General features: G+C 43.6%; 1 protein-coding gene across 1 annotated transcript; it reads left to right on the top strand.

The window, feature by feature from the left end:
* The first annotated feature begins 6,529 nt into the window (after positions 1-6,529).
* LOC128746123 (uncharacterized) lies at positions 6,530-12,717 on the top strand. The gene is made up of 2 exons (XM_053843171.1): positions 6,530-12,576; positions 12,651-12,717. Exons 1-2 carry the CDS (start codon positions 6,530-6,532, stop codon positions 12,715-12,717), a joined length of 6,114 nt encoding a protein of 2,037 aa, XP_053699146.1.
* The last annotated feature ends 3,217 nt before the right edge of the window (positions 12,718-15,934 follow it).

Here is a 15,934-nt window from a genome sequence, read left to right as displayed (position 1 = left end):
ATGTGGTACTGGTAGTGTATATTGTATACTTCAACTACTACTACTACGAACCTCCAGCCGGAGGTCCATCGGAGAAACGTCGGTTGTCTTCGGTGGCACTGGAAAAATTTCTGGTGAAGGATGAGGTTTCAAAGGCAGACATATTGTGGTGCCTTGAGACAGTTATGGCACACAAGTCTGTGAGATCTACCGAAATTGATCTGCCTATTATGACTCTAATATTCAGCGATAGTCAAATAGCAGCGAAAATCCAGCTTGGTCGGGACAAAATCAGTTATAGGATCACGCATGGATTAGCACCATTATTTCGAAAGTATCTCACAGAACTGATGAAAAATGCAGATGTCATCGTTATAGCTTTCGATGAATTTTTAAACAAAATTTTTAAGAAACAGCAAATGGACTTAAACGTTCGTTTCCGGGACGTGGACAAAAATGAGATAAATTTTATGATTTTTCAGATTTTTAGGTTTTTTTCGCCTTGAGCCTCCGTTTGGCAACAGTAATGCCGATAGAATCAACGACACGCTTAGCTTCCTTGGTGCAGGCTGTAACAAAATAAGAAAACCTATCGACGTCTGATTGGTTTGTTTTTTTTTACGTAGGACTACGTCTTTCAGAAAGGTAGCTGGTATAAGGTGTCATTCCAAAAAATCTTTCTCGAAAAGTGGTCAGGTTTTGAACGCTAATAGTTTAGTGGTTTCCCGAACGATTTTCAATATTCTTACACCAATCGATTGGAAAATCTTCTAAGAATTGGCAAATTTCTTACGAACGTGATTAAACCTAGTCCAATTTGATGTCCGTGTTAGGGAAGTGTGCCAGAAAAAAAGACGCAAGTTCGTTGTCCCAGCAGATCGCAAATTCTTTACTGCGAGACAATTAAACCAAGGCGAATTTGATATCTGTGTTGGAAACATGTGCTACAGCTGTAATGTTCGGTTATAGTATGATTCTGTATGAATACGCATGCTTGCCGTTTCATTACTATATATAGTTTCCTTGTGTCTGATTGATCCAAGCGTGCTATTTAATTGAAAATATAAAACTCGCCTTCAAAGGTTTTTGTATCGTTGCTAGCCAAGATAAATAAACAGGTGTAAATGAGTGTTGTTATTTGTTTCAATTGAGCTGATCAATCTATACCTATAAAGCAGGATTTATGTCTGTCTGTCTGTCTGTCCGTATGTTCCTTATAGAATCAAAAACTACTAAACCAATCGGCGTGAAAATTTGCATGTAGAGGTTATTGGGGCCAAAGCCCCCAGGCCTCCCCTCACTAAGAGGGGGGGTCCCATACAAATGAAACACAAATTTCTGCATAACTCGAGAACTAATCAAGCAAATAGAACAAAATTTGGCATGTGGGTGTTTTTGGTGACAAGAATTTATTCTATGGTAAATTGGGACCCCTCCCCACTTTAGAAGGGGAATTATGACTCCTCTCCCCTTTAAGAGGGGGGGCTTCCATTCAAATGAAATACAAATTTCTTCATAACTCGGGAACTAATCAAGCAAATGGAACCAAATTTGGCATGTGAAGGTTTTAGAGGGCAAGAATATTTTCTATGGTAAATTAGGACCCCTCCCAACTTTAAGAGGGGGGGCTCTTATACAAACGAAATACAAATTTCCTCATAACTCGAGAACTAATCAAGCAAATGGAACAAAATTTGGCACGTGGGTGTTTTTGGAGACTTAATTTTTTTCTATGATGAATTGGGACCCCTCCCCACTTTAGGAGGGGGGCTCCCATACAAATGAAATACAAATTGCCTCATAACTCGACAACTAATCAAGCAAATGGAACAAAATTTGGCATGTGAAAATTTTCGAGGGCAAGAAAATTTTCTATGGTGAATTAGGATCCCTCCCAACTTTAAGAGGGGGGGCTCCTATACAAACGAAATACAAATTTCCTCATAACTCGAGAACTAATCAAGTAAACGGAACCCAATTTAGCACGTGGGTGTTTTTGGAGACAAATTTTTTTTCTATGATGAATTAGGACCCCTCCCCACTTTAGGAGGAGGGGCTCCCATACAAATGAAATACAAATTTCCTCATAACTCGAGAACTAATCAAGCAAATGAAACAAAATTTGGCACGCGAAAGTTTTCGAGGGCCAGAATATTTTCTATGGTGAATAAGGACCCCTCCACACTTTAGAAGGAGGGGCTCCCATACAAATGAAATACAAATTTCCTCATAACTCGAGAACTAATCAAACAAATGGAACCAAATTTGGCACGTGGGTGTGTTTGGAGACAAAATTTTTTTCGATGATGAATTACGACCCCTCCCCACTTTAGGAGGAGGGGCTCCCATACAAATGAAATACAAATTTCCTCATAACTCGAGAACTAATCAAGCAAATGAAACAAAATTTGGCATGCGAAAGTTTTCGAGGGCAAGAATATTTTCTATGGTGAATAAGGACCCCTCCACACTTTAGAAGGAGGGGCTCCCATACAAATGAAAAACAAATTTCCTCATAACTCGAGAAATAATCAAGCAAATGGAACCAAATTTGGCATGTGGGAGATTTTTGAGTCTTGAATTTGTTTTATGATAGTTAGAGACCTCTCACCCCCGTGGTATGGGGATATGGACTCTCATACAAATAAAACAGAAATTTTTGCGAAACTCAAAAACTAATCGAACTCGAGAAATTCGAGACTCTTCCATAAAACATTAGTCAATAACAAGACCACAAAAACTATCTATAGTAACACTAGATCATTCAGGACGAGACGGCCGCGAGTGTTGCCGGTGACCCGCCGTCGGAAGCGCCGCCCACTTTGGGAAGGCAACTCCCCGCAGAAATCACTACTGTCAAGGTTTATTTGTTTTCCTAGGTCTACCTGGGTTTCCTGGAACGAGCGACAGCGAATAAGGAGAGGATCGCGAAATGGTACTTTCCACAAAAAAGTATAAGGGTCCATGCCTAGTGGCACAGGCGCAGGCTTGAAGTAGGACTACGAATGTAGAGCAATTCGTCTCCCAATCGTAACACCGGACAGAGCATTTCCCACCAATTTAAGCCGTTCTGCTTCCGCGACCAAAATTTGGGTTTTCTAGCTTATTTAATATTCTATTATAGCAGCTTATTGTCAATTGCAAGTAAAATTGTACCATCCAAAGTGCGATATCGCTCATAAAAGTGCTATTTTGCATTCGGCGCACTTTTTCGTTATCTTCCAAGCAATAAGTGCGCCGAAGAAACCGAAACGATTTAAGCTAAAATAGCCTTTGCCTTTGCTATGGTCTTCATTGACTTAGTAATCTTGCTTCTCGCTAGCAAGTTTGGTAGACGAACGAACCGGAAGCGCCAGTTCTTTGTTTGGACCAGCTTTCTCTTGTTGAAAACTAACATCAAAGCCTTTTTCACGAATGTGTCCAACCTTGAAACGTCACAATTGTAGCTGGCGGCGATATACTTCTAGACGGCTTGCAACGAGGATCCGTTGACTCTTCGGTTTATTGGCGTCTCGCTTAGTGAATTTGGATGTCTTCGTTGCCTTATTCCGGGGAAGTAGCAACAGCTGAAGCTCAACGATTTTCGAGCGGATTCTATAGAGCGTAAATTAAATACAATCAAACTTTGATCCCTTTGATTCAAAGGGAATTTAATCCATAGCTCTTCTCCTATATATTTCTGTCATCCGTGTTAGGGAAGCATTGGCGTGGGAAGGCAAAAATTTTTAGCAAAAATAAAATTAAAGCAACGTCATGAGTTAGAAGACCGCATACTGAGTCACCACATATTTAACGTTTTATAGATCAAATCAGAAGAAATTCTTCATGATTTAAAGAATCAGCGACATTTGGAAATTTAATTAAAGAAATTTAGTGTACAGAAAATTTTCATCTCTTCATAAACAAATTTGTTCGTCCTAAAAAGGACGGGTTGTGGTAATTTATGTGGTTGAAAATCCGCCCAGCAGAATGGCTTGAATGTTTGAAACAACACCTCCCAGGGCAATGGTGACAATGCAATGGTTACCGGACAGAGCATTTTCCATTGATTCAAGCTCTTCCGCTCCCGCAACCAAATATTCTAATATAGCAGATAATAGATCGATGCTCCGGTACCAACGCGTTCGGCGCACTCTACACCAAACAATGATCGGCTGCTGCTGCCGTTGCGCTGCGTTTTACCAGTTTGCCGAGTCCAGTGAGGGAGATATAATCGCAACTCTCTGCTCTGTACCGTACCGATGTCAATGCGAAAATGATGCCGTTCGCCGGCTTACTTCTGATTATATACCAGAGCAAACGGCACCAAGTTGTAACAAAGGCGGATCAACGTAGGGCAGAGAATCATAGACACGAAAGAAAGGCGGTACAACGTACAACGAAACCGTACATTGTTTGAACAAAACCGGTGTCCGGTGCTTTCTTAATGAAGAGCTACCAGTTTCTGCAGAGCAACCTAATATGAAGCATCGGCATCGTCTTCATGCCACCGAAAATCAGTGGAAAGGCCGCAAAGCGCGATAGGAAAAAGAAGACAGAAATATTCTTCGGAAGGTTTGTCTTAATACAGTTTAAACAGTCAGTAATTTCTGACGGGCTCGTACTTCGAACGCTCATACTAAACTGCCAACATCACTTTAAAATGTGAGAAAAATCAATTTTACTGCTTCGTATACTTTTATTCAGTAGTTCTTAAAAGAACTGATTGTTTTCTACCAGATATTAGTAATGCAAATCAACGAAATTTACATCTAGGCAGCAGTTTTATTCGGGCACTTTCTCCGCTGGAACGACTTCCTTTGACTCTGGGGCTTTCGGTGCCTTTGCTACGGTTTTCATTGGCTTAGTAGATTTTTGTTCGGGGGCACCATCGCATATTTACTAGTACAGCTTTAATCGGAGCCGCCTTTGCAGCAGTTAGCAAAGATAAATTGTTTTCGTCCGTTTTATCAACCTTGAACGAATCGGAATCGCCTGTTCTTTTTGTTTGGACCAGCTTTTCGACAGCTAATTTCAAAACCTTTTTCACGAATGTGTCCAACCTTGGAACGTCACAATTGTGGCTAGCGGCGATTTACTTCTAACGGCTTGCAGCGAGGATCCATTGATTTTACTGGGTATTGATAGTAGCAAAAACCATATCGTTCGCTGGCGGACGAGTCGCTTCTTCGGTTTGTTGGCGTCTTGCTTGGTGAATTTGAATGTCTTCGATGCCTTATTCCGAGCAAGCAACAACCGCTGAAGCTCAACAATTTTCGAGCGGATTCTATAGAGCGTAAATTAAATACAATCAAAGGTCAGCTTAACCCATAGCTCATTTCGTATATATTTCTGTCATCTGTGCTAGGGAAGCATTGGCGTGGGAAGGCAAAAACATGAAAATAATGATGTCTACGATCACGTCAACGAGTTACGTACGCAGCCTCGAGTATAACACAGGCGGCTTGGATGCTGTCGGAGTTCGATGAGCGGCAATCATTAATTACTCAGATGAAGAGAGTCATCGGCTTATATCATAACTCATGCGAAAGAACTGAACAGTCAAAAACCGATCACGATCGAAGCCGGTTCACAGGGCGAGGCCCTTGATCAATTAATTGTTAGAGTTAAGAGTAAAATATATGTACTACTTAAGAATAAAAGTGTCCGTATTGGCCATAGCGGCCTGACGGCACCTCTCATTATTATCTTGGTCGCTGGACCTGTGCAAATGCTATACAGTGCGAGGGTATCAGAACTCGATTGTCATTCGAGAAGAAAATAAAACAATAGAAAGAAGATCAGATAGGACGCTGCATCTCATTGCAATTCCAATTTCCTAAATAAGTAAATTGCTAAAGCTAAATTATAAACTATAATTAGTGCAAGTTTCACCGTGAATTATACTACTTAAATTTCTCAATCAAAATTTCCTAGTCGGTTAAAACTAGACGCTACAATCAGAAGATTTGTAAGCTGCAGTCAGTTAAAGCTATAGATACTACAAGTAAGAGATTTATAAGCCGAAGACGTTAGGCGCTATAATCAAAATATTTGTAAGCTGCAGTCGGTTAAAGCTCTAGATGCGATAATAAGAAGATTTATAAGCCGATATCGGTAAGCGTCATTTTCTTAAACCTAAATAGTTATACTTAGATGTCACTTACATACTAGATTAAAGCTGCAGACGCTATAATTGAAAGCCATAGAAAATTACTTTGCTCATATCAACCACTGAGCCGATCGACATCAGATAACGGCCAAATTAATTAATCGGACAAAACGTAAGTCTAATAAATATAACCTGATAAAATTTAGAATCTAAGAGTTTAGAAGCTCGGCTGCTAACCAGTAATCATAGGAGCAGTTTCAAAAGCGATCTCAAAAATATTATATCTATTAAATTAATTCGTGTGTTCTACAGGAAAATTATATTCTGCTGCAACCAGAACCTGCTTTTCATTTATCCCGGTTGGCGAATATAATTTCGGAAATCATTTACGTTGAAACCGAGTTTTCAACAGCATATAATTTTCGTTTTTTGCGTACGAAGCGGTCAGTTTACGTCAAAATGCCGGTACGTGGTAATAAATCAAAAGCGAAAAGTAATAACGCGATACAATGTGGTGTGGTTGAATGTTTTGGTGGTGATAATGAGATTCAGAGTTGTGCGATACAAAATGTTGTTGATAACGCTAAGGCAGTGTCATCGGATGAATCACGTGAGGGACATGCTTGTAAGACGTGTCGCGGGCCGGACACTGAAGAGATGGTCCAGTGCGACGCGTGTGACGGCTGGCATCACTTTGCTTGTGTAGGTGTATCAGAAGAAATAGCCAATCAGAGCTGGAGCTGCACAAGCTGCGTTACGGCAAAATGGGTTCAGCGAACTAAGGCAGCTTCTGATGGAGCACCAGTACATGAAAGCGTAATCGATGATCGAAGATCACTGCGCAACCTAAGCATCGGGAAGATCGTTACCAGTAACCGTGGAAATCCAGTTATTCCTCCGGTTCTGCTGTCAACAAATCAGTTGACAGTTTCGTCATCTAACCAACAGCCAGTTCCGCTGGATACAGTGCCTGCACAAATGGCACCGCAGTATCAACTGAGAGGTGTAAGCAAACCAGGAGTTTGTATAAACGAAACGTCATCAAAGCCAACCCAGTCGTTGAAGGCTCCCCCAATCCAAGAGCGACGGACAGATCCAGCCCCAGCGTACTGTCAGCAGAATCAAAGGCCTTCATTGCCGGCTGTAAGTCTGCAAGTGATCGATGTAGAGAAAGCTCTCTCAGAGATCTCTATATCCTCATCGCGAAAGTCTGCAAAGGATCGTGCAAAGCTCCAGCTCATGAGGCTACAGGAAGAACGAGCATTTCAGTTACAGCAAGAGGAAAAGGCAGCGCAAGAGTATAAGTTGTACTTAGACAATAAATACAAAATCCTTGAGAACCTGGCGAACGATAAAGCATCGAGTCGAAGTTCAAATGTATGCGGTAGCCGAGTAGAAGAGTGGGTCCGAGGCACTGCTCCTATAGCCATAGATACAGCTGAAGCCGCCGCTCCAGAACGATCTCGGAAGCACGACGACGTATTTCAGCAGCAACGGGAGGAATTGGAAAAGCAAGCAAGTACAATCAATCGAATGCGGGAAGAGCAGTTGGAACAAGGTAGGCTTCTACGCGAGCAGCAACAGCAGTTATCGAATTGGCATGCAGAAGTAAGGTCGCAACCGCGAAATCGAATTTCTTCTCACCAGGAGCCTGGACGATTCGTTCCACACGCTCTACCACAGTCAACACAGCTCCACCCGAGAGAGCCTGGTGTGTTGCGTAGCACGCACGAGAACCCGACCAACGACCATAACACTTTCTCAGTAAAATCATCGTCAGTGGACGAGTACGATCAGTTCCAGCTGTCACGTTCTCAAATTGCTGCCCGACAGGCAGTTTCCAAAGACCTGCCTATATTTTCTGGGAATCCTGAGGAGTGGCCAGTTTTTATGTCGATGTACAATCGCACCACCACAATGTGCGGATTTACAGACGATGAGAACATAGTTCGGCTGCAAAAGAGTTTGAAGGGCAAGGCCTACGACGCTGTAAAGAGTCGATTGATGCATTCCGGAAATGTTTCAGGGATACTAACTACCTTGAAAATGTTATTTGGACAACCCGAGGTAATCATACAGTCGTTGATCGATAAAATAAGCTCACTGCCGCCGATCCGAGAAGACAGGTTGGAAACGCTAATAAACTTTGCTGTGAGTGTTCAAAACTTTTGTGCAACCGTAGATGCATGTGGAATGCAGGAATACATCTATAACGTTACCATGCTCCACCAGCTCGTCGGAAAGCTACCATCGTCGCTGAAACTAACCTGGGCTCAGCATCGTCTCACACTAAAAAATGTCAACCTTGCATCCTTTGGACAGTGGATCTACACCTTGGCGGAGGCAGCTAGTGTCGTCGTTTTCCCACCTACGGTACGAGGAATGCAATCCACTCATAATGAAGCTCGTGGATCAAGGAAAGGAAACGCATACCTTGGCGCGCATTCTGAAGCATTTCATCCTCAAGAAAACTACGAAAGCGATACGGAAGAACCATCAACGGTGGCAGCAACGTCATTCAGAGAAGCCTGTCCAGTTTGTAAAGGAAGCTGCAAGTCTGCTGACAAGTGTCAACGCTTTTTAGAGCTCTCTAGGGAATCGAAATGGGCAGTCATAAGAGAATTTGGATATTGCCGAACATGCCTGCGAATTCATAGAGGAGTTTGTAAAGCAAAACCATGTGGCAAAAATGGATGCACTTACAGGCACCACGCACTGCTACACAATGATTCCAGACAAAAAATAGCAGGGATTCCTGAACGCACACAATCTCCACTACCCGGTACTAGCCGTTCCGACTGCAACACTCATCAAGCAACAGGAAGCTCTGCACTATTCCGTTACCTTCCTGTAACACTTTATGGAACAAAAAAGGCGATTCGCACATTTGCATTCCTGGATGAGGGATCCGCGCTTACGTTGCTCGATCAGGATCTCGCAAATGAGTTGTGTCTTGAAGGTTCAACACGACCGTTGTGCCTTCGATGGACCGGAGGAACTGAAAGACATGAAGCTAACTCACGCGTTTGCAACCTCCAAATTGCCGGAATCGACAAGGAAAGTAAACAATTTCAACTAGACGAAGTTAGAACTGTTGAGGAGCTGTTATTGCCACAGCAGACGCTAGACATATCTGAACTGTCACAGCTGTATCCGCATTTGCGGAATTTGCCGATTGAATCATACAGCAATGCTCGCCCTCGTATTTTAATCGGCATGAAACATGCTCAACTCATTCTAATGCTTAAGTGTCGAGAAGGTAGAATGGGTCAACCAATCGCTATAAAGACGCGTTTAGGATGGACCGTATGTGGGGGATGGAGCACAGCAAACGACGCTAGCCTACACCATTACACCTTTCATGTCTGTCAATGCAGTGATGGGTTCGACGAGAATCTACATCAGGCAATGAAGGATTACTTCGCTCTGGATAGTCTTGGAGTGACGAAGTCGGAAAAGCTATCCCTGTCGACCGAAGATAAACGCGCGATGCTTCTACTTGAATCGCTTACCCGTTTAAAAGAGGATCGATACGAGTGCGGTTTGCTCTGGAGATACGACGATACCCGTCTCCCTGACAGCCGATCAATGGCACTGCGGCGATTCGTATGTCTTAAGAAACGACTCGAGAAAGACTCTGACCTAGCAAAAACGCTCCAGGATAAGATAATCGATTACGAGGCGAAAGGCTATATTCGTAAGCTCACCGAAGAAGAAATTATGCAGCGAGTGCCGCGACGTTGGTATTTGCCGGTTTTTCCCGTGACGAACCCGAACAAACCTGGCAAGGTTCGGATAGTTTGGGATGCTGCGGCTAGCGCTCACGGCACGTCATTGAACTCCGCCTTAATAACAGGACCGGATCTGCTGGGCTCTCTGTTTGAAATCTTACTCAACTTTCGAAGACGTAGTGTCGGGCTCACAGGAGACATCCGTGAGATGTTTCACCAGATAATGATTCGGCTGGAGGACCAACCGAGCCAGTGTTTCTACTGGCAAGATAGTCATGAAGATACAGTAGTGTACGTTATGCGGGTTATGACATTTGGGGCTTGCTGCTCCCCCACCACAGCACAGTTTGTGAAGAACACCAACGCTGAACGATTTGCATACGACTACCCAGCAGCATACGAAGCCATTACGAAATCTCACTACGTCGATGACATGCTCGTAAGTGTTGATACAGAAGAGCAAGCTATTCAGTTAGCCAAAGACGTTAAGCATGTCCATGCGGAAGGTGGATTCGAGATTAGAAATTGGATAAGCAACTCAAGCAAAGTGCTGGCGTCGCTAAAAGGATCGGAGGCCGATGAAAAATGCCTTGATTTATCCTCCGAGCTAGCGACGGAAAAAGTTTTGGGAATGTGGTGGAACACGCGTGACGATGTGTTTACATATAAAATCGGATGGCACCGCTACGATACGGCTCTGTTAGCCGGGCAACGTCGTCCCACGAAGCGGGAGGTACTGCGCGTGCTCATGTCGATTTTTGACCCACTTGGATTGATTTCTCACGTTCTCTCGTACTTGAAGATTCTCCTACAGCAAATCTGGCGTTCTGGCGTTCAATGGGACGAGCCCATCAACGAAGACTCATTCCACAAATGGCTAACTTGGCTAAAGGTTCTGCCGCTCGTTGAACAATTACGAATACCTCGGTGCTATAACAAGTTATACTCAATGGACGATGCAGACGAAATACAGTTGCATACGATGGTGGACGCCAGTGAAAATGCAATGGCTGCTGTTTGCTATCTCCGTTTTCTTAAAGATGACATCTTCAACTGTTCTATTGTAGCCGCCAAAACAAGAGTTGCTCCACTAAAATTTGTATCAATTCCAAGAATGGAACTGGAAGCTGCACGCCTTGGTGCGCGTCTATCTCTCACGGTAGCAGAATCGCTATGTATTCGAGGCTTCAAAAAGTTTTACTGGACAGATTCTAAAAATGTCCTCTCTTGGATCAACTCAGACCATCGTCGATACAACCAATATGTTGGTCATCGTGTCAGTGAGATTCTGGAGATCTCGGAAAGGTGTGAATGGCGATGGGTTCCTGGAAAACTTAACCCTGCGGACGACGCTACCAAATGGACTAGTTTACCAGATTTGTCATCCGACCACAGATGGTTCAAGGGAGCCGAATTTCTTCAGTTATTGGAAGAAAATTGGCCTAAGTCGTCATGTTGTAACGAGGCGACCGAGAATGAGCTACGATCTTGCTTCCTTGCATGCCACACTCATCCGATATCAGTTCTTTCGTTTATTGATTTCTCAAGCTGGAAAAGACTTATTAGAGTCGTAGCACAGGTTCACCGATTTGCGGACAACTGTCGTCGTAGGCGAGCTGGGAAGTGCGCCACCACAGGTACGCTTACAACCGACGAATTGTTAAATGCTGAACAATCGCTGATCCGGCTTGCGCAACGGGAAATGTACCCTAACGAAATTGCAGCTCTTCAAGGTTCAAATCGTGATGCCGGAACCTCTGCCAAAGTCATTCCCAAAAGCAGTTCACTCTACCAATTAACGCCTTGGCTAGACGAACGAGGAATTATGCGTATGCGCACTCGCATTGCGGCATGCCACTATGCCACCGAAGACGCAAAGCAGCCGATCCTTCTTCATAAAAAACACCACATCACTAGCCTTATTGTAAACCATTATCACCAAAAGTATCACCACCAAAACCACGAAACGGTAATAAATGAGATTAGGCAAAAATTTCGCATACCACAGTTACGAGCATGTTATAACCAGGTACGAAGGTCCTGTCAAAGATGTAAGAACTATAGTACAATACCAAGGCCACCGTACATGGCTGATCTCCCGCCGGCACGCTTGGCTGCGTTTTCACGACCCTTTACACACGTGGGCGTGGATTATTTTGGGCCCATCGAAGTTGCTGTTGGAAGAAGAGTGGAGAAGCGGTGGGGCATGCTAGCCACCTGTTTAACTGTACGAGCGATTCATATCGAGGTCGTATACTCACTTAGTACAAGCTCGTGCATCATAGCCATTCAAAATTTTATTGCACGTCGCGGCGCTCCGCAGAAAATCTACAGTGACCGCGGTACCAATTTTGTGGGGGCGAATCGAGAATTACGGCGGATTTCGGAAACCATCAATCAGCACGAACTTATGAAGGAGTTTGCCGATTCCGGAATCGAATGGGTATTCAACCCACCTCTTTCACCCCACATGGGCGGCAGCTGGGAACGGCTAATCCGGACCGTTAAAAGTAATCTGATGGTAGTTTGTCGATCTAAGAGGCCATCTGACGAGGTGCTCCACAATCTACTGGTACAGGTGGAGAATATAGTTAATTCACGCCCGTTAACTCACGTGCCGATTGACGAAGATTCGGCCCCAGCTCTAACACCGAACGATTTTTTGCTAGGTTCGTCCAACGGATCGAAACCACTTACTACCCTAGACGACAGTGGTGCGACCCTTAAAATGAACTGGTGTACTTCGCAAATCCTAGCAAATCAGTACTGGAAGCGGTGGGTGTCAGACTACCTTCCAGAAATCACTCGACGAACAAAATGGTTTAGTCGAACAAAACCGCTTTCAATAGGAGATGTAGTGGTGATTGCGGACAACAAAATGCCCCGCAATTGTTGGCCCAAGGGGAAAATCATTAGTACCAGAGTAAGCACAGATGGACAGGTAAGATCTGCGACTGTACGGACAGCGAATGGGATTTATGAACGCCCAGCGACGAAGCTAGCAGTACTGGATGTCCGGTGCGACGAATAGTAAGCCAGCAAACAGCTGGCGTACTCGGGGAGGAGTATTGGCCATAGCGGCCTGACGGCACCTCTCATTATTATCTTGGTCGCTGGACCTGTGCAAATGCTATACAGTGCGAGGGTATCAGAACTCGATTGTCATTCGAGAAGAAAATAAAACAATAGAAAGAAGATCAGATAGGACGCTGCATCTCATTGCAATTCCAATTTCCTAAATAAGTAAATTGCTAAAGCTAAATTATAAACTATAATTAGTGCAAGTTTCACCGTGAATTATACTACTTAAATTTCTTAATCAAAATTTCCTAGTCGGTTAAAACTAGACGCTACAATCAGAAGATTTGTAAGCTGCAGTCAGTTAAAGCTATAGATACTACAAGTAAGAGATTTATAAGCCGAAGACGTTAGGCGCTATAATCAAAATATTTGTAAGCTGCAGTCGGTTAAAGCTCTAGATGCGATAATAAGAAGATTTATAAGCCGATATCGGTAAGCGTCATTTTCTTAAACCTAAATAGTTATACTTAGATGTCACTTACATACTAGATTAAAGCTGCAGACGCTATAATTGAAAGCCATAGAAAATTACTTTGCTCATATCAACCACTGAGCCGATCGACATCAGATAACGGCCAAATTAATTAATCGGACAAAACGTAAGTCTAATAAATATAACCTGATAAAATTTAGAATCTAAGAGTTTAGAAGCTCGGCTGCTAACCAGTAATCATAGGAGCAGTTTCAAAAGCGATCTCAAAAATATTATATCTATTAAATTAATTCGTGTGTTCTACAGGAAAATTATATTCTGCTGCAACCAGAACCTGCTTTTCATTTATCCCGGTTGGCGAATATAATTTCGGAAATCATTTACGTTGAAACCGAGTTTTCAACAGTCCGTGTTTAGTGTAACAATAAATTGTGTTCTGAGTTTAAGTGCATGTTTTATTAAATCGACCGATCTGCATGCATAGGCCGGCGTGCCTATAGCCATCTCGCATGGACAGGTCATCTGAGGCCCCGTGGAAACTTGGAAGGTAGCATCTCGTTGGACACACGAGAGCCGGGCTTATCGGAAGGAAGTGCTAGTGGGTTTCACGCGCTATCGAACAGCTGGTCCTTCGAGCCGGATATTATCCGGTGGATTTCGGTTTTCGAGGACCCGTGACGCCATTGCTGCTGGAAGGGACGCGGCGTTGTCTCATTGTCCTCGGAAATAATAACCTACAATAGCACAAAGGAATCTATTGCGGCCTTTGGGAACGGCCACCATTGTTAAGGCAAACACCATTGTCATCACTCCTGGCACGGAACACGCGGTCGGTTATACGGAAACGACGGATCGGACTGAATCTGCACATCGGAATCAACGCTCTTCTGATAGAATAATCTTAGCGATTATTCTAACTTTTTGTAAGGTTAGTAGAACCGGTATATGTGCAGCCGAAGCGTCGGTCTACATTATGCTAACACGTGGATTTCGATCATTATTCTTACTGTGACTCAACCTGGAATGAGAATTTGCTAGCTCTACCGTTGCTAGCTGGTCCATCGTGGCAGTCGATCGACGTCTTTCGATCGGCGTTTGGATTACAATCGCATCTAATCTGCAAGGTCCATCGGTCGGCAATTTGGGTCGGCAACTTGGCCGGCAATCCCGTCAGGCATTTTTTTCCCGTCGGCAATCGGTGTCGGCAATTCTGGTCGGATTTTGGGTCGGCAATTCGGCTGGTAATCTGAGTCGACAATCTGAGTCGACAATAGTTGCGACGTACATCGCTCAGGCTTTCACGGACTGCACAGAGCATCGCCATATTTTTTGGCAGGTAAATTTACACAATTAATATATGTCCAGCCGTAGCTGGGGTTTCACGGGTTCTACACAATAAAATACACTCCTTCTCGGTGAATACTGGACCACTTCTTTCTTGTGCTGGTATCCCTGTGATTTGAGTCTCTCGGGACAAGGAAACTGTATTCTGGTGTCATTGCTTGTCGCAATATATCGGTTAGCGAGCATTTTGTTGGAAGGAATTCGTTGGTGCAGTTGTTTTTTGTCCAGGTGAGGCAAGACGGTATATGTCCTGCCGTGGCAGGTCGCTTTTCGATACTACATCCATTATTACTTCCCGATTCTGCTAAACTGGTGTACGCTGAGCATACATAAAGACGATTGGTGTAGTGCAGTGCTGAATTTTCGATTGAATACTTTTGTTATTCAGTGCAGTTAAAAGTTTCAAAGGTAAAGAGCATAGTATATGTCCGGCCGAAGTGGGCCGTTGGATACTACATCACCATCTTTTCGCTTCTGGATTATTAAATCTACCTGTCCTGAGTGGTTGTTGCTGCATTCGGAGTTTCGTCAGGTTTAACTGAACAACTCATCACCCCTCGACAACACCATGTCTCCAGCCGTATCCGGATCCAGCAAGAAGGGACCTTCGTTGAAGTCATTATGCACCAAGCTTAAGGGACAGCAAACGTCGCTTAATAATATTTCACGATTTGTTGAGGACTATCCGGAGGGCACCACGGCTAGTCAAATTACTGTGCGGCTTGAGCGATTAGACGATCTTTGGGAGAAAATTAGTGATTCTATCTACGAGATTGAAGCTCACGAAGACTTTGCAGAGAATGAAGCGTTTTCGAAGGAACCTACCGATTTCGAAAACCGGTATTACGACATCAAGTCATTTCTGCTTGACAAGGCGAAGGAGTTTCATGATACGACCCTCGTCGAAGCAAGTCGGTTAGGTGATACCACTATGCAGAATGGTTTGGACCACGTTCGCTTGCCTCAAATTAAGCTACAGCAATTCGATGGCAACATAGACGAGTGGTTGAGTTTTAGAGATTTATTTTGTTCGCTTATCCACTGGAAAACCGAGTTGCCGGAAGTAGAAAAATTTCACTACTTGAAAGGTTGTCTGGGAGGCGAGGCTAAGGCACTAATAGATCCGCTCAAAATAACTAGAACTAACTATCAAATTGCTTGGGATACTTTAACTAAGCGTTATAACAATAGTAAGCTACTAAAAAGGAAGCAGGTCCAATCGCTCTTTAATTTACCGGTGCTAGGAAAGGAATCGGTCGCTGATCTTCAAGGACT

Source organism: Sabethes cyaneus, chromosome 1 (genome assembly GCF_943734655.1).
Source record: "Sabethes cyaneus chromosome 1, idSabCyanKW18_F2, whole genome shotgun sequence".
Taxonomy (NCBI): Eukaryota; Metazoa; Arthropoda; class Insecta; order Diptera; family Culicidae; genus Sabethes; species Sabethes cyaneus.
This window is presented reverse-complemented; position numbering and strand designations above follow the sequence as displayed.

What these genes read in the sequence shown, in the direction of transcription:
- LOC128746123 (XM_053843171.1), top strand. Translation starts at nt 6,530, where the DNA reads ATGCCGGTACGTGGTAATAAATCAAAAGCGAAAAGTAATAACGCGATA. An exon ending in GCAAATCAGTACTGGAAGCG is followed by an intron (nt 12,577 to 12,650) that starts GTGGGTGTCAGA and finishes CGCTTTCAATAG; the next exon opens with GAGATGTAGTGGTGATTGCG.